We start from the raw sequence: 25,605 nt of genomic DNA, 5'->3' as shown, positions 1-25,605 counted from the left end.
CCAGTTTGAGTGTGAATTCTGTGTGTAAGCAAACATTCTTTGCCAGACAGGACGTGTCGAGGCCTCGTTTCAGAAGCGAAGGCATTGATCCCGGGGCAGTATTGATTTTGCAGATGCAAGCGCTGATTGCAGTCAAGACCATTTTTCTCAGGGTGATGGCTAGGTTGGTTCTCAAGCGGATCACGAACGCGATGACGAGGGCATAGCGACTTTTCGACGTAAGCTTCAAACGTGGCAGTACAATCTGGGTCGTCGCATGCCGCTGCCACGTCGCTTTTGAAAGTGCTCCACAGCCACATGTGTTTTTCTGCGCTTCCTTCATCGGCGAGAGCTTAGCGGCTTAGCTAAGCTCTCCGACTCTAAACTCCGAACTCTCTCCGAGTTCTCTAAACTCCAAAAAGTCGAGTGACCGTTCCGAAATGTCGGGAGAACAGTACCGTCGTTTAGGTGTAGAAGCAGGGATACATGTTGCAGCGATTAACTTTTATGGCAGTCGCTCATGCTGAAGCGCAGTGTTGCACTGTAAGTTGTAACTTGTATGTTCAAATATTAAAAGTCATATTTGCAGCACATTATTGTACTAGTAGCATTAAGAAATTTTTGCTTCCGTGCTTGAATGCTTGAAATGAATTACACATAATCAACTGCTGACTTTCCATTTATATTTCTTTAGGCAGCACAGAAGACAGCAGCTCAGAAGAGACGTAAGAAGACCGGCACAGCACACAGGGATGGCGGCAAACAGCAGTGAAGCAACTGAAGAGCTCAGCAAATAAATGATTTTCATGAATTTTTTGCATTTTTTTTATGCAGCTTGACACCTATAACCTCCTCAGAATGTACTCAAAACATCATATAATACCCTTCTGAGGCTGTTCTGAGGATGTCCTGAGGCCGGACACGAGGACCTTTTCAGTACATTTTGAGGATCATTTGAGGACGTCCTGAGGATAAAGAATGTCCTCAGAAAAATATCCTCAGTATATCCTCAGGATATTTCAGTGCTATAGCTTCAACTTAAAGGTACCCTGCGACATACATAATGCATGGGTTCTTTATTATTTGTATGCAGAGTAAGGGATATTGTGAGTCCTGAACGCGCAATGAGATCACCGAAATAATAATATTTGATATTTTAATCTTCGCTAGAAATGCTTGTTTCGAGCCGATGGTGTCGCAACGCGGCGGCCATTTGCGGCAGCGGAAATGAGGTGGCATCCAGATAGGGCGCTGCCTTTCTCATTGGTTGGGCGTCCAGTTTGCATATTGTTCCTTTATACTTGCGAAATTGATCCAAAATATTATGTGTCTGAGTACTGAAAGCTTTTCGCATGCCACAAAAAACTGGAAAGAAGCAGGGAAAGCGAACGAAAACTAACAAGAATTCAGCTAGGGGCAACACTTTCCATTCCGCTTCAAACCTTCGTGGCGGCCAGCGCTGTTCAAAAAACGTTGGCTCAGATCAGAAAGCGCGCGCGTCGAGACCAGCCGTGACCATACCAAGACGGCAGCGAAAAAAAAGCCAGTCGACACACCTGGCCCGAAATTGTGAAGAGAAAGGCCGGACAGGAGACGGGAGTCGAGTTTGGGAGGGAGGGGGGCTACTGCTGACAGCCTTCCAGTCCGACTAAAAAAGAAACTTCGGGGAGCTTCCTTTGTCGTTAGTCGCCCCTGCCCTGACTACGGCGTCGCGTACACGGGGGGAAGACGCCGTCAAAATGCGCGGCTGTCTACAGCCCCGGAAAAGCAACAACTGCATGCACGCTTCCGCTGCGTGTGCGCTAGGCGCTGTTCTGATTGGTAGCGCCCAATCTCGGTACTGGGTGAGTGAAATGGGTGAGTGAAATGCGTTTTCGTCTGAGCATTTCATTTCGAATTTTCAGAGTGGAATAACTTTCGTTTGCAGGCTCCGATTTCAATAATTCTTTTTGCTCTGGTCTCTGGAAAGCATGATGAATCTATTTAATGATATTAACGGGTACTGAAGAAATCATCGCGGTGCCCTTTAAGTCTGCAGTGAAGCTCCGCCCACATTCAGCCTCCGCGCACAGAATTCCTCCACGACAAAAAAAAAAGTAGTCCGCTGGTTTAACGTTTCTTGTTACGTAAACAAGAAGAATTATTACATGAGAATGCATTATGAGCTCTAGAATTTTGATACATGGATTGTTTGATATAGCCAGACATTAAAAAGCTGATTTCGTTCACAGTTGCGATTGGGCAGCGGAGTAATACAAGACGCCGCGGACCACGGCCCAGTGTTAGCAACTGCTGTTTTTTTAAGTTGTATCCTACTATAGCCAGGTTTCACTTTCGCTCGCTGCGCAGCGTAACGCCGGCGCTTGAAATTTGAAACGCGCCTCGGGCGCAGCCCATGGAACCTGAGGCCACTTCGGTAAGCATACCGCCGGAGCCACCGAACACACGCCCGGCTGGTGCACGCACGATCAATGAAAAGCACCACGAATCAAGCCTGGCTTTCTGTCTGGTAACTTAGGACCAAATGCGATCCCAAGATTCATAGCGCAAAAAAATTACCGAAGACACTTTGGAAATTCCAAAGTGTGCTTGCCGAAAGCCTTGGTCAACCCAAAGCCGCTTCCCCGAACCGCTTGGCGCGGTATTACTGGGCCGCTTCGGAGCCATGCGTCTCACTCACTCGACTGCAACGAGACGTCTGGCGTAGGAGCGAAGGTGCAGCTCCCACCACCGACGCGCGCGCGCTCGTTCTACCGCTACTGTGTGACGTCACGGTTGCTATGCACAGCTACGCCCCCCACCAAAGCCACCTAGACCAACACCACCTAGACAAGTTATGGTGGCGCGGAGGAGAGGCCACAGTTGGCACGATTCCAGAAGCGTCACACCTCTGCCTGCTGACAACCTTCTATCGACAACGGTGAGGGCTTAGGCAGCGGCGTCAGAGGAGATTGGCTGCGGAGGCTGAGCGAGTGACTTCACGCTCCCTCCGTTGTGCGGTGAAGCCTCTGAAATTAGTCACGTGACGCGGGAAATTGAGACAAATAAACTAGAATTTTAAAGAGCGTGACCTTGGCTAACCTGGAGAAATGAAGTAAATATTGGCGCGACTGGGTTTCGAACCCGGGGCGGCGCCAACAGATCAGCTTTGCTGGCCACTGCACGAGAGCACTATGCTATATCGCCGCATAGTATAGTGCATGCGGTCTGGCCTCGTGTTTAAATTGCAGCACACTCTCCCCCTGTACATTGCACGTCGTCTTCATCAACTTCCACTTGTGTGCAAGTCACGAAAGGAAAGAAAACGCGCATTCAAAAGCGTTTTCAGGTACAGCCCCTGTCAAAAGTATACAGCCCAAGGGGTTCCCTTCCAAGCTGTTTCACGGAGCTCCCAAGAACGTCTAGCAATCCAAAGGTTGGAACGATTGAGGACTTGAAGCGATTCATCGTTCGCGATGTTAGCACGCTGAAGGCCTCGCAAGCAAACCTCTTGGTCTGTATGCGTTTGGCGGGGGGGAGGGGGGGGGGGGTGTACGTGGCGTTGGTGTCCGTTTGCAAAAACGTAATCTCGCACAATACTTCTTGATTAGCGTTACTAAAACGCCAGAATTTTTTTTTTCCTTCTAGCACCCTACGCTATAGCAAGCACCTAGCAGTCGGGGGCGTCCTTAGCCTCAGCTCCTGTTCCCACTTGCGAGGAGGCTTCATGACCGGCGTGTTGAATGTCTCTACTGTTACTCTACAATACTTGACCCCGGCTCGGCCATAGAGTTTCTTACTCTATGGGCTCGGCAAAACTGTCAGCGTTTATTCTTCTTCCTTCTCACCTGGGAGTTTCATGGCGGCATTCAAAACTGGGCTGTTTTATTATCATGCATATTCTACTGCATCGTGTGCTTTTATAACAACATACATTGAGAGAAAACGGCTTGTTTAACCATTAGCATAGCAATAAATGCTCTATCGCACCTTTTGTGGAATGTGTGCGCGCGAAATCGCAAAGAGCCACCAGGGGAACCATGGCGCGTGTATCGGCGCGTCGATCGACGGCACTTGCTATTCGGAAGTAACAAAGCGGCCGCGACCAAGGCCCCAGCTGCTGCGGAGCGGTCGACGTCGCCCCTCCATGGCCTGAAGGGAGGCCAGCCGCGACAGCGTCAGCACCTTCGGCCGATATGAAGATCCGTGCGGCCGTCGTCTTCGTCTTGTGCTTGACCTTCGCGGTTGGCCACACCGCGGTGAGCGATGACGATCATGGCGGCCGCATCGAAGAGTGGAACGCAATGATGAACTTCCACGATTCGCTCGCAAAATTCGCGTCATCGCTTCGAAATTTTGAAAAGAAGGGCCAGGAAGTGCTCAACGCAGCAGCGGGCAAAGGAAATGCCTCGGCTCCCGCCGCCGAAGATGGTTCTGCGCTACCGGAAGCAAGAAGGCGCCGCCGAAGTCGCAAACGGCATGGCCGTGGCCTCGTTGACGGCGGAGCTGCGGCTTACAGCAATGACGACAACAAATCCCTCAACAATCTCACATACGTCACGGCCGGCACCGAAGATTTAGTGCAGAGGAGAGACGACGAGTCCCTGAGGAGAGACGACGAGTCCCTTCGTGTTCTTCGCATCAAGATACTGCACCACGGACACGATAATGATGACATCGCTCGAAGGCCGCATTCAAAAACGACGCCTTGTCGAATCGCGCTCTTGGCTTCGGCAGTCTGGGGGCGCACCAAAGTCGTCACCCACAACCGTAAGTCAACTCCCGCGCGTGTTAGCTCCACGAAGAAGGGCAAGACATCAAAACCAACTCGAACGTCGGCTAGCAAGAAGACTTCTACAACGCTATCAACCAGTATCCCCGTCAGATATTGCGCGCAGGACTACGACGACGTGAAGGTAACCCAAGACAATGTGGAGGTTCAAGACAGCGAACATCACCACGTTGAGTCGCCGAGTGAAGATGCAGGCGAAGAAACTGCGGCTCCAAGCGGCGGCGATGAGTCCGCTCGGCAGGTGCAGCCGCCGAGCGAGGACGACGTTCATGAGTACGAGCCGGCGGCAGGCAGCGAAGGCGGGACAGGCGCCGAAGACGATGGGTCGGCTAAAGATGTGCAAAGTTCAACTGTGAAGACGAGTCAGGTTATCAAAGGCAGCGGTGCAAAGCCGTACCATCTCCGCTCGCGGGGCGATCACTTGCGCATTCACATAGTTCACAAACCGTCCAACCCGCAGGCCGACGTCAACGAGACGTTTTTTGCTAACCATAGCCTCGTTAACAAAACCGATGTGCTCGTAGTGAAGGCCGGCGACCATTTATTTGTGACAAACGGTTCCAAGGCGGTCAAAACGAGGGAAGTGGATCGGGGTCACTTCCCTGGGGAGGTGTTGACCTATGTCGAAGTGCGCAAGGACGATGATCAGGAACCGTACTTCGGTAACCGGGACTATGTGGAAGAGTTCGAGAAGAGGGTGAGGCAGGTCAACGAGAGTCTACAGCGCATTCGTAACTACCGCCAACCGCAGAAAGTCAAGCGAAGATCCAGGCGTGACAACGTACGCTTCATGAGGTCACCCCGCTTCGCGCCTCCAGAGAGGGCCGACACGCCTTCTCGCAAGGGCAACATCCAGCGTGTCGTCGGAGCCAACAGTGGTAGCATCAGGATCACTATCAACAGACGGTTGGATAAAGTGGAGGGGGAGCAAATAGCAAACGCCGGCAGAGGAGCACCTATTCGAAAGACGGAGCCTAGAGCTGATGGCGCTCCGTCGCGACATCGTAAACACGTCCTCGATCCTCAGGCGAGGGGGGTACCGCTTCAAACCGTGGTCAAGCGCGGAGCCAACGAGAGTAGCTCGATGGACGGGTCAAGTGGCGGCGACCTGCTGGAGATGCTCGTCAACAACTCTCGAGGGAACAGCGAACCGTTGCTGAACTTGCCTGGCAAGATGGCCGCCCCCATCGCTTACGCTTCAGGTTCGCGCCATGTTGTGTCCAAGTACGAACTGCGCTTTAGGGGAATCGCGCTGACTTGCGTGCTCGCTGCTGTGTCTTTGTTTACGGTGGCGGTCGTGCTGACAATGTTGTACTTCAACTTTAACCACCTGTTTCGTTTTAAGAGCGGCTTTAAGTACACATCTCTGGACCTGACAGTGTCCCCTTATGACGACAACTGAGAAGTCAGCCCTTTCAATTTCTAATTAGCGGACTGTATAAATTTTAATTCTGAATTCTTCTATAGCCAATGCCTGTGTACAGCTTATCAGTTGCGTCATCGAGCCATTACACTGAGCTAAGATTTTGCACTACTGCTGGATCTAGCTGCACCGCCGTGCAAAACAAAGGATGGATCTGTGGTGAATGATGCAGACCTGTGCAAGAAAAAGCTTTCGGCGAATACCTTAATTGATATGTGAGATATGCAAACCCGTAATATATAACTGATGCTTATGAAATCGATAGTTTATGCATTGTTCGATGTTTCAGAAAGGCGGAAAATTTCGTGAAAAATGCAAAAAATGCTTTTTTTCGTGATCCGATGTTTTGTAGGCTAATTAAGATTTTGCTATTAGCGTTTTAATTTTATTTCTTTGACTATATTGCTTTTTACATCTGGGTATGAACATGGCTTTCCTATGCGAAACTTCTCGCTCGTATCTTGTTTCTCGTATCTTTTTTCTGATGCGATGAAATGTACATACCTCGGGGTACAAAAAAAAATGTTGTCTGTGACCTCGGCTTGCTGTGTGCGTCCTACGGCCGCTTGATGACGTCACGCTATTTGTCTTGCCATCTCTGCTATTTTCTGTACCATCTGTGAGTACGTGCACTAACACAGGCCATCGGCTTTTCTTACAATGGGAGTAGTAATGCTTTCCCATTAAGAAAAAAAAAGTGGCAGTAACGAGGTAGCGCACCTGCTTCGAGACATCAAGTTTAGCGGTCGGATTGCCCCTTTGGCGGCAGCTCTTCCCAGATATTTCGTAATAGAAGGAATATAACCACTCCTGCAGGATGCGCGGTTTTTCCGGCGCATTTAATTTTGCGAAAGACGTCCTTCGACGGCGATATTTTAGGCCTGGAGTTGCAGACGCGCTTGAACATGTCCAAGGTATTGAGGCAACCACAGCCTTACCCACTCTGTTCGAAGCCGAAGTCGCTCATCAACCCTGTAAAGGAAATGCAGGGATTTATGAGATAACGAGATTTTTTTTTTCCAACCACCTGGGGTTCTTTAACGTGCACTGACGTCGCACAGTACACGGGCCTCTTTAGCATTTCGCCTCCATCGAAATACGACCGCCGCACGTGTCATTCGATTCATCATCATCATCAGCCTGACTGCAGGGCAAAGCCCTCTCCCATGTCTCTCCAATTAACCCTGTCCTTTGTCAGTTGCCGCCACTGTATCCCCGCAAACTTCTTAATCTCATCCGCCCACCTTTCTGCCGTCCCCTGCTACGTTTGCTTTCTCTTGGAATCCACTCCGTTACCCTTAAGGACCAGGCCAGGGCTGAACACCTCCGCGCCACATCCCACCCATGCCACCTGGGCACAGCCAATGAGAAGGCTCGCTCAAATCCCCCAGTGACGTCATCGGGGTAGCGGATGATGTGTTCTGTAATCGGTTCCAAGCTACTGCGAGCAGCGATTGCTAAGAATTATTTATGAGTTATATAGGGTCCACGCAGAGCTTTAAAACTTAACTCGAATACACACGAAGACCATCTTTACAAATCTGTTGCACTAGAACATGACCATCAAAGTAATATCAGGATCCTTTAAATGGGTGCTCTGTCGAAATGGTGTTTCTCTCGCACCCCGTCACTGGCGAATGACATACCCCGACACACGAGGTTCTGATGGAGAACGCTCTGGCATCCTTAAATACGCACATTCCACAACATTGAGAATAATCTCAATCCAAGAAATGAAAAGTATTTGGTGCGGTTCAACTACTTTTGAAACTGGTTAGAGAGAGGAGCTATGGCGTATCGGCCAAACTATACGCGACTTGGCGTCTGTAACGTTGAGTGGTAAATTTGTTTTTGAAGAAAGGAGAGAGAGAGAGAATAAACTTTATTTATAGAGTCTTTGAAGAGGAAGGCTCTCTTCTGACGCAGGCGGGCTACTGTCGCTTGGTGGCCTTGACCTCTTGGATCTCGGCGACCTGGTCAGCTCTCTCTGTGAGCAACTTTTGCTGCCACACGTCCGAGCTGCGCGGCGCGGTCTCCCACTGCTCCTCTGTGGTTATTCCGTACTGCAGGTCCACATGATGTGGTTGAGGTCAGCGTACTCTCCGCAGCTTTTGCATTCTGCAGAGTATATATCAGGAAATCTGTCTCACATAGCTCGGTAGACACCTGAACAGTGCCGTAAGGGAAGGGAGGAAAGTAGGAGTGAAAGAAGAAAGAGAAAGCGGTGCAGTTGTGGCGGTCCTAGGAATAATTTAGACCATCTGGGGATCTTAAGACAACGCACAGCACACGGGCGCCTTTTAAAAGAAACGTACCGTGCCATGGGCTTTGGTTGGTTATGAAGGTAATTTGAAGGTTAAACTTGCGGCCAAGACGAAATTGGCTTTACCTAGCGTAGTGCACGCTTTCGCTTAAAATTGAGCATTTAAACTGTAAATAGCGCGGTTTAACGTCCTGAAGCGTTACTCAAGCTTTGAGGGATGCCGTAGCGGAGTGTCCCGATGAATTTTAGACGCCAGGGGTGCTTCAGCATTCGCTGACATCTCACAGCACACGGGCGCCTTTTACGTTTCGTCCCCATCTAAACGCACGCTTTGTCTTTAGAGCCATGAATACGACACAATCTGGGTTAAAATCTCACAAGGACCAAACGCTAGAAGTTCAAGGCACGAACGAACGCGGCCTCGAGCTTGAGCGAGGAGGTCACAGACGCACAAAACAAAAACGTTCCAAGCACTCCAGCAAGACAGCAGCCTGTAACTGCACTCAGAATTAAACGCAACGCTAAACTTTGGCTTTTACGCAACAGCGTATATAGCTCATTCGGTCGAAAAGCCATTGACGTTGTAGTTGTCGGCACCACGCGTCGGAAAAAAAAGATGGCCAGGCTTAGCTTGGTTAAGACAAGAATGCGTTGCATATTGCGCGGTCTTTCTGCGCGAGGTATTGCTTGGCGGCACTCGATTTTCTCAGCAGCTTTTCCTCCGTGACGTATGGATGGATGGATGGATGGATAGGAGCGCCCCCTTTGAAACGGGGCGGTGGCAACCGCCACCATGCTCAGCCGTTCTTTTTTGTTTCCTGTTTACTGTGTTTGCAATTCTCATCAAGAATCGCCACCATCTTTGCTATAGTGTACTAGAAGATTCTAGTACACTATATTTTTACCTACGGTTTTTCCTCCGGCTGTCGTGACGTCATGTCACGTGGTTTGGTGGCTGCCCGGCCGCGCCCAAGGGCTGAACTGAGTGATTGCAATATGCTACGCATAAAATCTTATCATGCAACCGTTGGCCGCAAATTGTTTCGGATGGTGTCACACGATTCAGCATTTCATGCAGCATAAACGCACTAGTCAAGTTAGAGCCTAGCTCGTGGCAGGGATTCGAACCGGCGACCTACAATCGAGGGCTGCGTAAAAAGTGAGGCTGTTACTGCGTCATTTCCTTTCCTCTAAAAACCAATTTTGATTTGTCCAACGTGCCAGGCGTCGCACCGAACGGGCGATGGCGTTCTGTGGACTCCATGGCAGCGCTGCAAGACGCTGTCGCGTTCGACTCTCATTCAATCTCGTAGAACATACAAATAAAAATTCTGTTCGCTTTCGCTGTATTGTCGCTCTGGTCGGCCGACATCGTCAGTGCGTTGGAGGCGCTTGAGGAGTCGGTAAGAGGTCAGCGTTGGCGCAGTAGACGCAGGCTCGGCCCGGGTGAAGGTGCATCCACCGCTGGGTGGTGGTGGTAATTTCTTTTATTCTCCCAAAACAGGGGACCAGTCCAAGGACCGGTTGCGCTGGCTTAGAGGAGGTCGGCGGGGATCCCTTGGGATGTCGCGGCCTCCACCGCGCGCTGGATAAGCCGGCGTTGGTCTGCCGGCTCGGAAGTACGCAGGAGAGACTCCCACGTCTCTGGGGTGTTTGGGTTGTTTGTGTTGTGATGTGTACAAGTCCACACCATGTGTATGAGAGTGGCTGGAGTTGAGCAGTGTTTGCACATGGGGTCTATCTGTTGCGGAAAGATCTTGCTGTATAAGAGGGGGTATGGAAAACTGCCAGTTTGTAGTTTGCGCCATTGGACGGCCTCGCGTCTTGTTAGATCACGGTGTGCGGAAGGATAGAGACATCTTTCGAGCCGGTAGTGCTGTAGTATGTCCGTGTAAGTGGTGAGTAGAGAAGCGCGTGAGATATTAGTGTCAGAGGAAGCAGGGAGGCCGATCACACACTCTGCTCGGCACCTGAGATCTCGGGCGAGTGTGTGCGCCTGTGCGTTTCCGCTGAGCGACTCGTGGGCTGGGGCCCAAAGAAGTAAGCGAGAGTTGGAAGAGGGTGCAGTAGAAAGGATAATGTGTGACGCCTGGCAAGAGATACGGCCAGCATCGTAGTTGCGGATAGCCTGTTGAGAATCACTGATGACTACTTTGGTGTTAGGGTCAGCTAGCGCTAGCGCAATGGCAACCTCCTCTGCTGCGGTGACTGTTTCTGCATTGCGAATGCTGCAGGCTGTGTACCAGCTGCGGTGAGGGGCGAGAGCTACCGCCACCGTCGCTGGCTTCGAGGGATGGTAAGAGGCGTCCGTATACGTGACGTCCGGACGTCCGCTGAAGCGTTTCTCGAATTGACGTGCACGGTCGGCCCGTCTCTCGGCATGGTGTTCCGGGTGCATCCGTTTGGGAATGGGAGGGATGCGGAGATTTTGGCGATATTCCGGGGTAAGTTCAGCATAACTTGGGGCCGCTCTCGGCGGGGAGATCCCAACTTGCTGCAGTACCGCTCGGCCAGCGTGTGTGAGTGAGAGCCGCTCGTATTGGGCAGTGAGGGTTGCTTCAATAAGTTCGCTCACGGTATTGGAGATTCCGAGAGCCATGAGCTTATGCGTAGCTGTGGACATGGGAAGGCCCAAGGCCGTCTTGTACGCTTTTCGGAGTGACGCCTCTAGCCGTTCGCTTTCGGCACGAGTGAGACGTAGGTAGGGTGCAGAGTAGGTGATGCGGGAGCAGATGAAGGCTTGAACGAGGCGCAGGAGGTTGGACTCTTGCATACCATGATGCTTATTGGAAACTCGCTTAAGGAGGCGTCCGATCTGTACCACCGACTGGTCGATGCGTTGGAGCGTGGTGTTGTTGCTACCGTTGGCCTGTAGGTGTAAGCCCAAGATCCTGATGTGATCTGTACGAGGGATCGGGTTACTTTGCACCTGGAGGTTGATCTCAGGATGTATGTTTGGAGGGCGTCGTCCCGGGGACGGGATGATTATATACTCTGACTTTGTCGCCGAGCAGGTGAGGCCAATTGTAATGAGGTAATCTCCGATCCGTTTGATTGCGGTCTGGAGAGTCTCCTCTATCTGGCCGTCACTGCCGTGCGTGATCCAAAGTGTGAGGTCGTCAGCATAAATGCTGTGGTGCAGGTGAGGGATGTCGGCGAGTAGCTTGGGAAGGCCTATTAGTGCAACTTTAAAAAGCATCGCCGAAAGCACGGAGCCCTGGGGAGTGCCGCGGTTTCCCGGAGAGATGATGGAAGGATCTGCCGTGCCGGTGTTTAGTTGTACTGTGCGGTCGGAGAGGAAATCTCGGACGTACGCATACGTGCGATGTCCGACACCGAGAGCCTGAAGTTGTTGAAGGATCGCTTCATGAAGGACGTTGTCGAATGTCTTGGCAACATCGAGGCCGACGATGACTTTCGTGTCTAGTGTACGTTTCATCACCACCTGATGATGGAGAAGAAGCATAATGTCCGTGGTCGCTAAATGAGGGCGGAAGCCGAACATTGTGCCTGGTAGTAGATGGTTGTCCTCGAGGTATCTCAAGAGTCTGGTGTGGATAACGTGTTCCATCAGCTTCCCAACGCAGGACGTGAGAGAGATGGGGCGGAGGTTGGCCAAGGTTGGTGGTTTTCCCGGCTTGGGGATGAGGACTAGATTCGCGCATTTCCACTCCTGAGGGATGGTACCGCTGGCCCAACATTCTTGAAGATAGTCGGTAAGAGCATGAATGGATGCGTCGTCCAGGTTCCTAAGCATTTTATTTGAAATGTGGTCGGGACCGGCCGCTGAAGTCGTCTTGAGGCGATTTAGTTCTGCTCGGACCTCCGCAAGAGTGATTGGAGCGTCTAGGCCGGGATTGTCAGCGCCCTGATAGAAGGGGAGGTTGGTTGCTGGTTCGGGGCGGATGTAAGTATTTATAAGCTCTTGTTTGAGCTAGTCTGGCGTGCCAGGATACTGGTGGAAGATTCGCTCGAGCTGTTGGCGTGTTTGGAGTTTGCCTCCAGCTGGGTCGAGTAAATGTCGAAGGAGGTTCCACGTGTGACGAGTGTTTGGAGTCTTGTTCATCTGGTCACAAATGTTGTGCCAGCTCTGTCGAGTGAGTTCGATTGCATAGTTCTCGATATTCGTGTGTGCGCGCGCCAGTCTACGTCGGATATCGCGGTCCCATTTCCGAGTGGCAAGTAGAGCTTCGAGCGACTTCTTGCGCTCCCATAGATGGGCGTAGTAGCGGTCGCAGTGGCGAACTGTGTCCTCTAACTCGACGGTTTTTGTGGCGTCGGCCACTTGTTTGACAATTTCGGTTGTCCACGCCTTGATGTTAGTAATAGTGGGATGTTTGTCATGCTGTTCCCTGTGCATCCGGAAAGAGTCCCAGTTAATCACCTGAGCCTCCCGTGTACATTGCCTGGTGGGCTCATGTATGACAATCTCGAGCACAAAGTGATCACTCCCGAAATTTTCGTGAGTGTGGCACCAAGTAGCTTTAACTGCGGAGGTCGTAAAGGCAAGATCCGGAGTTGTATCTCGGTGTAGGCCCGTACCTTGTCTAGTGGGGTAGGAGACGTCCGTGATGAGGGTCAGCTGATGCGTATGCCAGTCATTCCAAAGGCGTCGGCCTTTAGCCGAGTCGTAGTGGTAGCCCCAAGCACGGTGATGCGCGTTGAAGTCACCGAGGATGAGGAGGGGTTGTCCCTGCGCTAGCTGCTGGGCTTTGAGGAAAAGAGGACCGAAAATATCCCTACGGGCTCGGGGAGGACTATAGACATTAATTACAAACAGACTGGTGCGACGCTTGCGCGAGGGCCGAGGTAATATTTCTAAGAAGACGTGTTCGGGGAAAGTTGGATTTAAATTGTGTTGGAGGACAGTGAGATTACGTTTGAAGAGAGTGGCTAATCGAGGCTTTACTCGTTCCGATAGGTATGTAGTGTAACCGGCAAGTTGCGTGTTCTTGTCGCATTCCTGTAGGACTATTAGTTCGGGGCGATCACTCGCGGTGAGGAACTGCTCGAGGACCGGACGCTTACGCGCGAACCCGCGACAGTTCCACTGCCAGATGGGGGTGTTACCCGAGCTCTTCGCCATGATTAGGCTGGGAAAGCTGTGGGGTTGGAGCGGGTGTTGGCGCAGGGGCCACGGGTACCACAGCAGCGAGAAGTTTGCCCTGTGCTTCTATAGTTTTGCTCAGAATCTCAAATTGTCGTGTGACTTGTGAGCCGATTGTGTGGAGTGAGCGTTCAATGTGTGCTTCTAAAGCTGTGATGCGAGTTTGACTGAGGGCGCAGCTTTCCTCGATTTTGACAAAACGCGCCTGCCAACCATCCGTGGGGGAGTCAGTATCGGGCGTTGCTTTGCGTTTTTGTGCGGATCGGTTGGGGGCAGCGATATCCATATAGGTACTGTTTCAGGTGATCCCTGCGGATACGGGGGAGTGATTGTGGCCGTTGGCTTTTCGAGAGCCTCTACTCTGAGTATTAGTTGTTGGATGACTGCTGTCAGTTCCATAATTGCTTTGTGTGTGTCCGGAGTAGTGGGAGTCCCTCCCTGCGTACTCACCGGTTCATGACGTTGTCGTAGATCGGGTAGTGATGGTGGTAGCCCAGGTGGCTGTTGCAGAGGCTGAGAAGAGGCCCGTGTCTGCTGGACGACTGCAGGTGGCCCGGGCCTGGTCCGGGAGGTATCCTGAGACCCCATCCGTGGAGCGGGAGACTTGAGTGGCGGAAAAGAACTCGAGCGGTCTCGGGGCTGCCGTTGCTGGCTATCTGAGCGTTGCCGGTCCCATCGGCTGATGTGCTGGAGCGTGACCCGCTTGGCGGTCTCTTGGGACTTGAGTTTATCTGCCTCAGCTTTTTGGATTTTCTCCCACTTTCTGCGCTTGACTTCGTAAGGAGTCCTGAAGATTTCCCTGCAGCGACTATCGCCCGTGAGATGTTCCTTGCCACACAGGCGGCAGATTGGTTTGCACGTGTGGTCTTTGGTAGGATTGGATAGTCCGCAACCTCTACATTTAGTAGTTGGGCTCGCGCAAACGTCGGCTCGATGACCGAGCTCACCACAGCGATAGCACACCTCGTATTTCTTCTTGAATAAGTTGCACCTATGGCGACTATTGCAGAAGTAGACCCAGGTAGGCACTTGGGGCTCAGCGAACGTGAGTACAGTGGTGGTGTTCCCGAGCCGCCGAAAATCCACAATGGGTGGGTTACGGTTGTCTTGTAACTCTGTTTGAATTGTATTTCGATCCAGTCGGAGATCGACGCCACGAATCACACCGCGGCTCGAACTATCATCTGGAGCGCAGTAGACGGATATCTCATACGCCTTGTTGTCGACGGTGATCTCTTTGAGTTGCATGACCCGTTCAGCTCTTTCGACGACTGGGGTGCAGTACGCGAAAGTATTCTGAATCAGGTTAGCTTGTATTAGGTCTTCGTGACGAACAGCGTCCCTGGTGAAGTGAGCAGCCGTGCAGATCGCTTCCAGTAGTTGGTAGGTTGTAATCTTGGAGAGTAGCAGTCCGCCGCGTGGGCGCACAATTAGCTTGAGAGCGTTGCTGGGTAAGCGAGGCTGGTTCGAAGCTACAGATTTCTTGGCTAGTAGGCGTCCTCGCTGCCGAGGCGTGAGCAACGTTACTAGAACAAAATCAGTTTCACAGCTCTGCCCGGAGAGCTGTCCCAAGTGGCGGTCGCGCGAACTAGTGGCGCTGCGATCGAGTCTTGCTCCCTCGTCGCCGCTCGGTGCGGCTCGCTGGCCCTGTTGCGCCCTTTTTAAAGAGAACGCTCGCGACAGCCGTTTTGTACGTGTCGTCTGCTTCTCGGTTAATTTTAAGGCGAAAGCCTTTAATGCCTCATACTGTCGTTAGCAGCCGTGTCGGCAGATGTGTTCTCGTTTCGGCGTCACTACTTAAAAAAAACTGTCGAGGCTGAGAATCGAACCAGGGCCTTTGGCATTTGAAGTCACTTACTCATTTGGCATTTAAACTAGCCATTAACTCATGACTAGTTAGTCATGATTGGTTAATGACTAACTATCCAGTCATGACTGGTCAGTCATTAATCACTCATGACCTGTTAGTCATGATTGACTAGTTATTCATTAACCAGTGTTACGTCTCGCCTTCGTCGTGGGGAAGACAACGACATGGCAGCAGCGAAACGCCGACAAACCCCGAGACGCGCGTTGGGTGAGCGCCTGGATTGCCACGGAAGCCGCGTCCGTCTGCCCGGTTGAGCGAGCGTTTCCCCTACACCGAGTGTGAACGCGCGTTCGTAATGCGCGGGAACGCCGCTCATGGACATTCCGGCGTCTGCGCTACGGTGATGGCATCGTTCCCCCCTCTTCCAGCGCGTGACGGCGGTGTGATCTCTCGGGAGTGAGTGAGTGCGTGTGTGTCTGTGATTGGTGCCAGTGAGAACTTCCTTCCCCTGCAGGCCCGGCCCCCATCTAGGGACCCTAGGGAAGGGAACTCTTAAAAACCCCGGCAGCGGCACGGCCGGGGAGCTCTTTGTCATCGAATCGTCTCCTGATGAGCTGTCGTCATGCAGCGTTCCTGTAACTCACTTGTAAACATGTGAATTCCTGTATAAAGTCCTCTCTGATTGTCTTTTTCCAGCAGCCTCGTCTCAGACGTCCCTTATTCCCTCTCCGGCACACGACCATGCTACCTCGTATGTAACAAACTGGTGGTAGCGGTGGGATGCTGCTACCTCGTCTTTAACACCAGTCATTACTAGTCATGACTGGTTAGCCATGACTAACCATGACTAATGACGCATTGGTCATGACTGGTTAGTCATAAAGCAGTCGACTAGTTATGACTGGTTATAACTAGTCATGATTGATTAATTACGAACTAGTCATGGCCAGTTAATGACTGGCTAGTCATGACAAACCAGTCATGGCTAGTCATGACTAACCAGTCAACTACTAATGGCTGGTTAATGACTAACTTGTCATGATTGCTTAATAACTAACCAGTCATGACAATTAGTGATTGGTCATGGTTAGTCATGATTAATCTGTCATGACTAACCATGACTAATGGCTAACCAGTCATGACTAGCCATGACTGGTTAATTACTAACTAGTCATGACTAACCATTAATGACTATTTGGGTCATGACTTGACCCATGACTTACTAGTCATGATTGGTTATTGACTAACTAGTCATGTCTGGTTAATGACTAGCTAGTCATGACTAACCAGCGATGACAAATCAGTCATGACTGGTTAGTCATGACTGTTTTGTCATGACCAACATTACTAGAACCAAGTTCTAGTAATGTTGGTCATGACTAGCTAATCATTAGCCAGACATGACTAGTTCGTCATTAAGCAATCATGACTAGTTGGTCATGACTAGCTAGTCGTTAACCAATCATGACTAGAAAGTCATGGGTCAAGTCATGACTAGTTAGTCATTAAGCAGTCATGACTTGTTAGTCATTAACCAGACATGACTTGTTAGTCATGACTGGTTTGTCATCGCTCGTTAGTCATGACTAGCTAGTCATTAACCAGACATGACTAGTTAGTCAATAAGCAATCATGACTAGAAAGTCGGGTCAAGTCATGACCCAATTAGTCATGACTAGTTAGTCATTAAACAGTCATGACTTGCTGCTATTAGTCATGGTTAGTAATGACTAACCGTGATTAATGACTGATTAGTCATGACTGGTTAGTCATTAAGCAATAATGACTAGTTAGTCATTAACCAGTCATGACTAGTTATGTCTGGTTAGTCATCTCTAGTCATGACTAGTTAGTCAATAAGCAATGATGACTAGTTAGTCAATAACCGATCATGACTAGTAAGTCATGGGTCAAGTCACGACCCAATTAGTCATTAATGGTTAGTCATGACTAGTTGGTAATTAACCAGTCATGGCTAGTCATGACTGGTTAGCCATTAGTCATGGTTAGTCATGACGGATTAATCATGACTAACCATGACCAATTACTAATTGTCATGACTGGTTAGTTATTAAGCAGTCATGACAAGTTAGTCATTAACCAGCCGTTAGTAGTTGACTGGTTAGTCATGACTGGTTTGTCATGACTAGCCAGTCATTAACCGGACATAACTAGTTCGTAATTAAACAATCATGACTAGTTATTCATGGGTCATGACTAATTAGTCTCGACCCAATTTGTCATGGCTAGCCAAACCAAGTCGCCCCAGAGCCGCCTCGTGTGTGCCAAAGGACGTGCGGCCAAAGTTGCGTGGAAAGGCTTTCGCCTCGCGCACTTTAGATCGTCAAAGTGGCCCCTGAATTTTGTTTTAGTATTTTGTGACATCGGGACTCTTCATGCTGACCTGCTTTGCACCGGGATGCAATAGCGGGTATCCCAACGATGATCCACGGACAGTCATTTCAGCGTTTTTGCAGTTTTTTCACTATATTAACAGCCTAATTTCGCATCACACAAACGTTTTCTCCAAGATAACACGCAGCTTCGAAACAAAAGCTGCCGTAATAGAAGTATTATTTTACTGCAGCAATGTAGAGCGCGAATGTAGCTCGCCAAAACCTCATATGAGCCGGCCGCTCCACGCTTCCGCGCTGCGTGTAGCAGACGACGCGCCCGGCAGGGAGCAAGACTCGACTGCAGCGCCGTTAGTTCTCGTGACCGCCGCTTGGGACACTCTCCTCCGCTGGGCGGTATGGGGAGCTGCGAAACTGAGTAGGTTCTAGTAACGTTGGGCGTGAGTTCAGCTGTCATCTTGTTCACACGCAGCCCATTGGTGATTTGGGACGCTTGGCTCGGTCCCGCTTTGTCTCCAGGGAAATCGGGCACGGATGGCCTTGATGTTGTTCGCGCTTCCCGGAGCTTGTTAACTTTAGTCAACCAATCACTGGCTGCTAATTCTTCTTGAGAAATTGGGATGCCTTCTACGGTGACCTTCATGACGAACTACGGCGCGCGGGCACAGTCCACGGCGCGGCCCAGCTGGCGAACGCTGCTGCGACGCAGGTGGCGAACGCCACTGCGACGCGGAGCTCCGTGTTCTTCGGCGTTCTGGTTGGTGTCCCTGGATTCCTCTCCTCTTCAGGAAACCGGTGATATCGATGAAATCATACCAGGATCTCACTGTCTAGGGTGAAGACACGTAATCAGCGGAGCTCATCTGGAGTGCGTCCGTTGTCACTCGCGCTCCCTGTCTCTCCCCTCCACCGCTGGGATTCACGGTGTGGTTCTATAGAAGCAGAAGAAGGCCGTAGGACTGGTGCAGAGCTGGCCGTGCCTCCCTGCCGGGTTGTGTGCCCTCAAGGCCAGGTAAGAACCACCTCCAGAGCATGGACTGGAGTGTCGCCGTTCACGTGTCGTTCGAACTCCCCTATCTCAGCCACGTCGGCGCGTACTCTATGCGCACTGCGTTGTCTTCTACGCTCACATTCTATACTTCGGCCGCCGCGGTGACTCAGTGGTTATGGCGCTTGGCTGCTGATCAGAAAGACTCGGGGCCGCGACGGTCGCATTTCGATGGAGGCGAAATTCTATAGGCCCGTGTACTGTGTGATGTCCGTGCACGATCCCAGGTGGTCTCAGGATCCCTTCACTACGGCGTCCCTCGTAGCCTGATGCGCTTTGGGACATTAAACCCCCATAAAACCAAAAGCAAGCCCTTGTCGGTTGAAATATCGCCCCAGGGATCTTGTAGGGGCATTTTATTCCGTAACAGAAGGGCGCCCTTTCAGACGAGACTCATTCACTGGAGACCAAATTCGTATTGGTTACCGCATTGTCTTATGCGTTTGTTGGTTTGCGCGTCGTCCGCATGCAGTTGCGCCTACGGCAACAGCAATAAGCGTTCGTAAGCGTTCTGTGTGCAGTTTTCCGTCGACGAGATTGCCTGCAGACGCTGTACCTTTTATTAAGAAAACACTTACAATTCTGCTTTCAACCGTAGGCGCAACTGCGGACGACGTGCAAACCAACAAACGCAAAAGACAACGCGGGAACCAAGGCGAATTGGTCTCCATTTAATGAGACTCGCCTAAAAGGGTGCCTTTCTATTTGAGCACATGAATTTTGAGCACATGCCCACACCATGTGGAAGATATCACAGGTCTCCCCACAGTGCGGGCATCGCCCATCCGTGTTAGGATCGTAATGTCTGACGATTGCAGAACAGAGTAGAGCACCTGTCTGCAGGCACCTTAAAGTTCGCTCCTCCGTCTTACTCAGCCCCTTTGCAGGGGCCAGGAAAAGGCGGTGGTTGTCGTTATAATGCGTTATTATTTCCCTGAACCGCAGCAGCGGCTGGTTTGTCTCTGAGCCAGAAGAGCTGGGATGAGGAGCCCGGTGAGTAAGCGCTCGGGCAGCCGCGTCATCGGCCTCATTACCTCGTAAGCCCTGGTGGCCAGGGGCCCAAATGATTCTTTTCGGTGTTGGATCAGTGGCAGTCCGTCTTAGAATACAAGCGACTAAGGGGGAGATCTCCCCTGGCAAGTAATGATTACATGCTTTTCGGGAGTCCGTGATGATGATTCTCGAATTGGCGTGGGCGGCAGCAAGCGCTATCGCTACTTCCTCGGCTCGCATTGAATTCGGGGCTCGAAAGGAGCGTCCATCAACGTGCATTTCCTGGTGAACGACAGTGGCCGTGTAAAATCCCGTGGGCGATGGTCCTGCTACGTCTACGTAGTATACACCGGGTCGGGAGCCGTGTTGTCTCTCAAGAGCCCGAGCCCGCGCTTGTCGTCTGTTTTCGTGCATGTCGGTGTCCATGTTACGAGGGAGCGGGGAGACCCAGAACATATGGCACCACAGTTCTGGGATACGCTCCACCTCCTCTGGAGTGCAATCGTGTTGGATGTGTAAGAGGTTTAGCAGGTGGCGCCCGGGAGCCGTCTGCATGAGCCGCGTGTATTGGTTGACGAGGTACGCCTCCCGCAGCTCCTGGTAGGAGTTTAGCACCCCCAATGCCTTGAGTTTGACATTAGAGGTAGCCACCGGAAGATTCAGGGCTCGCTTACTTGCCTTGCGGATGATGGCGTCTATTCGCGCGTCTTCTTGCTTAGTAGTGCGAAGGTACGGCACGGCGTAGAGGATCCGGCTAGTCACGAAGGCATAGACGAGCCGAATCGCGTCCCTGCCCGCAGACCGCCCCGCTTGTTGGAAACGCGGCGGATCATGCGCCCCACCTGTTCACCTACTCTCTTCAGTTTCGCAGTAGTGGAGTCCGGTCTGAGTCTGTTGTGAATGAATAGGCCCAGAATCCGGAGCTCCTCCACCTCTATAACAAAACCTCCTGACATAGAGTGTATTGTTGTCCTATCCTTTGGGTTCGCTCTGACATGCAGAAGCTCTGATTTTGCTGGAACACATTGGAGCCCACAGTCAATAGCATACGCATCGACTAGGGAAGCGGCCTGCTGAATGGCGGTCCTCCACGTCCCCAAGGCTCCCCTCAGTGGGCCAGATTGTAATGTCATATGCATATAACGCGTGTTGAATGCCTTCCACCCGGGCCAGTTGGCTTGGGAGGCGCATCATAGCTATGTTGAACAGGAGCGGTGATAACACCTCTCCCTGAGGGGTACCCCGTGTTCCCATAATGTTAGGGCCATATTCCTCGTCCTCAATTCGAAGAAAGGCCTGGTAATTACTCAGGAAATTTCTTATATACGCGTAGGCCCTAGCGCCACAATCGGTAGAACTCAAGTTGGCCAGGATCAAGGGCGAGGATGGCTTTGTCATTGTTGCATAGTTGTGGGCCGTATTACATTCATATTTAGCTGGAGGAGGACGTCCTGTACAGACATGTGGGGGCGAAACCCGAACATGGTGCACATGTCTGCAAAAAAGCCCTTGCTCTCCAGGTATGGAGAGAGACGAGCCCGTACCATCGTCTTCATAAGCTTGCCCGCACACGAGTTCAGTGATATGGGCCTCAGGTTGTCTGTATTCACGGCCTTACCTGTTTTCGGGATAAACGTCATAAGTGACGTTTTCTTTTCGGGAGGGAGTGGACGCCCGCCCCAGATTTGGTTCATGTATTCTAATGGAGGTAGGCTGAGTCCGGTAGGTTCGCCAACAGGTTCACTTTTATGCGGTCCCGTCCCGGAGCCGTACCCCGACGCATTTTTGCTATGGCCGCCTTAAGGTCGTGCAACTCAATAGCGCCATCGAGTGTTTAATTAGGCCTGCCAGAGTGCATGCACTCAGGCCCAGTCGGGTCCTCCGTACGACAGGGTTATCTGTCGCTCAGAGTGTCTGCAAGTTGCGCCGTTGTACCTTTATACCAATGCAGAGCCCGCCGTAGCTGCTTTTGCTTCTCCCCTCTCGTTTGGGAGGGGTCGATTAGACTGCGAAAGAGACGCCATGTCCCCTTCGAGCTCATCTGATGAGCTGCGGCGTCGCAAAGTGCTATCCAATTTGAATCTGAGAGTTCGGCATCATACGCTGCAGCCTGCTCTGTGAGTTTGGCTATGTGGGCGCGTAGCTGCGATTAGTTTTCTGCTTTTTCCACCGTTTGGTCTAACTCCGGCGCGCCTCCCACAAATGCCTGAGGTGGGTGTCCACTGCGGGGATCTCTGTAGCGTAGTGACGTGTTGTTCCTTAGTGTGTGTATGTGGTTAGCCCACTCCACGTAGCCGCCGGAGAAGAGTACGGGAGCGATATTGTGATTTCGAAATTGTGCCAATCGGTCAGCTTGGTCTGACTAAATTTTTTGCGCGCTGCCACGAGCGAAATCCGGAGAAGGCAGTGATCACTGCCTGAGAATCTCCCAAGTTCTCCCAGGCAGCCTCTCTAGCATTTTTAACGAGAGAAAGGCAAGGACACGGGTCGCTGGTCCTGAATTCCCCACTCGGGTTGAATACGCCGGGTCTGTGAGCAACGTAAGGCTGAGGGTGGAGATGAGCTCCGCCAGCTTACGTCCTCTTGCCTTTGCGAAGTGATAGCCCCAGTGAAGGCCGGTAGCATTGAGGTCTCCAACAATCACTAGAGGCTCTTTGGCTGCCATTTTGATAGCGCGAAGGAAGATTTCACTGAAAGTTACGCGCGGCGGAGGGTAGTATAAGTTGAGGATAAATATTGACGGGTCGCGGCGTCTGAGAGGCAGTACCCGAATCATAGTGTATTCTTGAGCTCGGTGCCCAAGTCTAAGTCGACCTGAACCACGATGTAAGCCTTATTCACCAGGATGCGCGTTGAGGGGCCCCCCTGAAAGGTGCTGTAGCCTGAGAATTCAGCGTCTATGCCGGGCTTCTGCAGGGCAATGAGCGCTGGCATGTCACCTAGGGACTGCAGGTAGAGCTGGAGGTGTGACCACTTTTTCCAAGCTCTGAAACCCCTGAAGTTCCATTGGATGATCTGGAATTTTTCACAGCTTTTAGCATTCCTGTTAGATCTGCTAGCCATCTTGTTGCATTTATTTACGGGGCGGGCGGACTAGCTCTGGCCGGGAGCCGGCGCAACCCCAGTGAGGGACCGCACCGGCCCTCCGGCAGCCGACCCTGAACGGTGTTCCTCCGCTGCCTGGCGGGAGGCTGTTTGAGGTGCGGACATTCGCAGCTAGTTGAGTTCTTAATTTCGGTGCTGACCCAGGGCTGCACGGCTTTAAGGACGGAGTCAGTAACCTGGGCCATAAGGTCGGGAAGTGCTTGCGTTAAGGCTGCCTTGACCATGTCCTGGAAGGACTCGCGGACTGCTGACATGATTTGATTCGGGAGGGCCGCCACTTGCTCCTCCAGTTGCTCGGTTTGGCGCTGCAGTATCTTGAGGCCGCCGACGCGACCGGCAGTGGAAACTGATCCAACTATCGGGTCCCCGGTCTGCCGCGAGACGCTAGTGAGGCAGGATGTTACGGATGATCCGTCATCCTCGTCATCTGGCTCAGCTTCCTGCATTGGCTCGGACGACCCGGCCTGTTTGGCCTCTAATTCTTGGTTTGGTTTGGCTTATGGGGTTTAACGTCCCAAAGCGACTAAGGCTATTAGAGACGCCGTAGTGGAGGGCTCCGGAAATTTCGACCACCTGGGGTTCTTTAACGTGCACTGACATCGCACAGTATACACGGGCCTCTATAATTTCTCCTCCAAAGAAATTCTTGGCTTAGTGGTTAAGGTGCTGACCAAAAAGATGCGGGTTTGCGGGTTCGATACCGGCCGCGCCGGTCGCATTTCGATGGAGGCGAAATTCTAATATTACATAATTAGGTAGTCTGTTTGATCGTTAAATAATTATAATCAACGAATAACTAGATTCCTAAGTACCAGAGGAGGCAACGGAACTTGAAATGCTTTCGCATCCCCGTACGTATAGGAGACTTTAGTGCACCTTCAATCTTTTTAAATCGCAAAAAAGTATGTCATGCATCTTACCTTGTTCTGACCTCATAACGCTGCACAGTAGGCCATGCCCGCACTAAGTTTGACCATAAACTATTTTTTTTTTTAACTTTCTAGCATTCGTTTCTGAAGATGGAACAGGAGCAGCAGCAGCCTGACAGCCTGCTTGTAGAGATACAGCAAATGCAGGAGCGTTCGCGGAGGCTTGGTGAATACGTGGCTCGGTTGGAGCGGCATCTGCTGGAAGTTGCTGAATTCCTCGCCAACATCCTCGCGGAGATCTGTCAGGGATGTACGCAGGAGGGCCGCCACAACATCGGGGGATAGCTCATCGGGGACAAAGAGCGGTCGAGTGTTTCGTATCCCTGTCGACCGCATATTGTTTTTTTTTCGTGGCAAACAAGACGAAAGTGATGCTTGTAAAGTGCACTAAGGTTACTCGTAGTTGCGGCTCGATTAGCTGCGTCGCACAGAATTGAATCTATAGAGCTAGTAAAAGACTACACACGAATGTTTCGAGCAAAAGGCTGAGCTAATAATCTGCGAAAAATTGCCAACTGGCAGGCCTTAAATAAAGACGATGTGGGAATGCTGCGAGGACTGTGTTGTGCTGGAGTGTTTATTTTAGGGTGCAGCATGTATGCAGGCGAACTGCGAAACGCTCTCCTATAGGCGAGCATTTCGCAGTTCTTCCATGTTTTGAAGACGTCATGGTGATGGACGCATGCTGCTACTCTTCCTTGTGTTGGTCAAATTGCTACTTGATCCTGTCTCGGCAAGCTGTTCTAGCTCGTCATCCTGGCCCGCCTGCAGACTTATCTGGATGACCACGACATGTATCCGGAATCCATGTTCGGCTTTCGTCCCCAATTGTCCCCCCAGGATGTCATGCTCCAGCTTTCCGAGGATGTCCTACACCTCCCACCACAAACGCATTCGAGCTATCCTGGCGCTGGACCTTATAAAGCACTCGACATTGTACAGGGTCAATCACACTTAGAGGGAACGCGGCTCCGTGTGGCCACTTACCTGCGGAGTGCCATTGCATCTAACCCGTTCATGAATCAATGCAGAGAGCCGCACGAGAAGAGGGTGCTCGACGTGGTGCCTCATGCCATCTGCCCCTTTGCACAGGTTTGCCACCGGCTTGGTCGCAATAGTGCTGCGCGTGTGCGCAGCCACGCGGAGCCGTGTTCCCTCGTGTGACTGACCCTGTACATCCCACTGCCATTTTGGACGCTCTCTCCTCCCTTCATGTCGGACCCCGTGTTCATGCTTACATCACCGCATTTCTCGCCCACCGCACAGCCAAAATCTCATACGGCCCATTTTCTTCTCCTTCCTTCTCCCTTGGCACCAAGGGCACCCCCAAGGTTCGGTCTTGTCCCCGCTTCTTTCCAACATAACCCTCTTCCCGCTGGCACGTGCTCTGTGCACTATTCCAGCTATGTCTCATGCTTTCTACGCCCATGACATCACCCTCTGGGTGACTACCGGCAATCTTGGCGATATGGAGGCCACTCTCCAGGCGGGCGTGGACGCGGTGGTGACTAACACCCGGGCTGTCGGGTTGAGCTGCTGCCCGTCCAAATCGGAGGTTTTGCTCCTTCTGCCTAGGGGGGTGGCCCCCATGTCGCCTTCTCCTCTCACCGTCTACCTGGCCGGCACACCCATTCCTCTTGTCTCTACCTTCCGCATCCTAGGACTATTTCTTCAGTCTAATGGCAAGCACACCACACTCATCACTAGACTCAAAAACACTGTACACCAGACTAGTGCACTGCACGGGCTCGGGCCAGCCCGAAAGCCCGGGCCGGGCCGGGACATGATTTATTTTGCCGGGCCCGGGCCTGTATTTGCGGGCC

General features: G+C 51.7%; 2 protein-coding genes and 1 pseudogene across 2 annotated transcripts; 1 reads left to right on the top strand and 2 right to left on the bottom strand.

Annotated features, from left to right (window-relative positions):
• Positions 1-9,922: 9,922 nt before the first annotated feature.
• Positions 9,923-14,454, bottom strand: LOC149335640 (uncharacterized). Its single transcript, XM_089552241.1, has one exon. It carries the CDS (start codon positions 12,191-12,193, stop codon positions 9,971-9,973), a length of 2,223 nt encoding a protein of 740 aa, XP_089408367.1. The 5' UTR covers positions 12,194-14,454; the 3' UTR covers positions 9,923-9,970.
• A 3,678-nt stretch (positions 14,455-18,132) lies between these two features.
• Positions 18,133-24,340, top strand: LOC149335638 (uncharacterized). Its single transcript, XM_089552242.1, has 3 exons — positions 18,133-18,464; positions 18,542-18,719; positions 23,858-24,340. Exons 1-3 carry the CDS (start codon positions 18,328-18,330, stop codon positions 24,065-24,067), a joined length of 525 nt encoding a protein of 174 aa, XP_089408368.1. The 5' UTR covers positions 18,133-18,327; the 3' UTR covers positions 24,068-24,340.
• Positions 19,270-23,343, bottom strand: LOC149335639 (uncharacterized; annotated as a pseudogene).
• Positions 24,341-25,605: the final 1,265 nt, after the last annotated feature.

Source organism: Amblyomma mixtum, chromosome 7, assembly GCF_055824585.1.
Source record: "Amblyomma mixtum isolate Tamu chromosome 7, ASM5582458v1, whole genome shotgun sequence".
Classification (NCBI taxonomy): domain Eukaryota; kingdom Metazoa; phylum Arthropoda; class Arachnida; order Ixodida; family Ixodidae; genus Amblyomma; species Amblyomma mixtum.
Note: the sequence above shows the minus strand (reverse complement) of the source record. Positions and strands in the feature narration are given on the sequence as shown.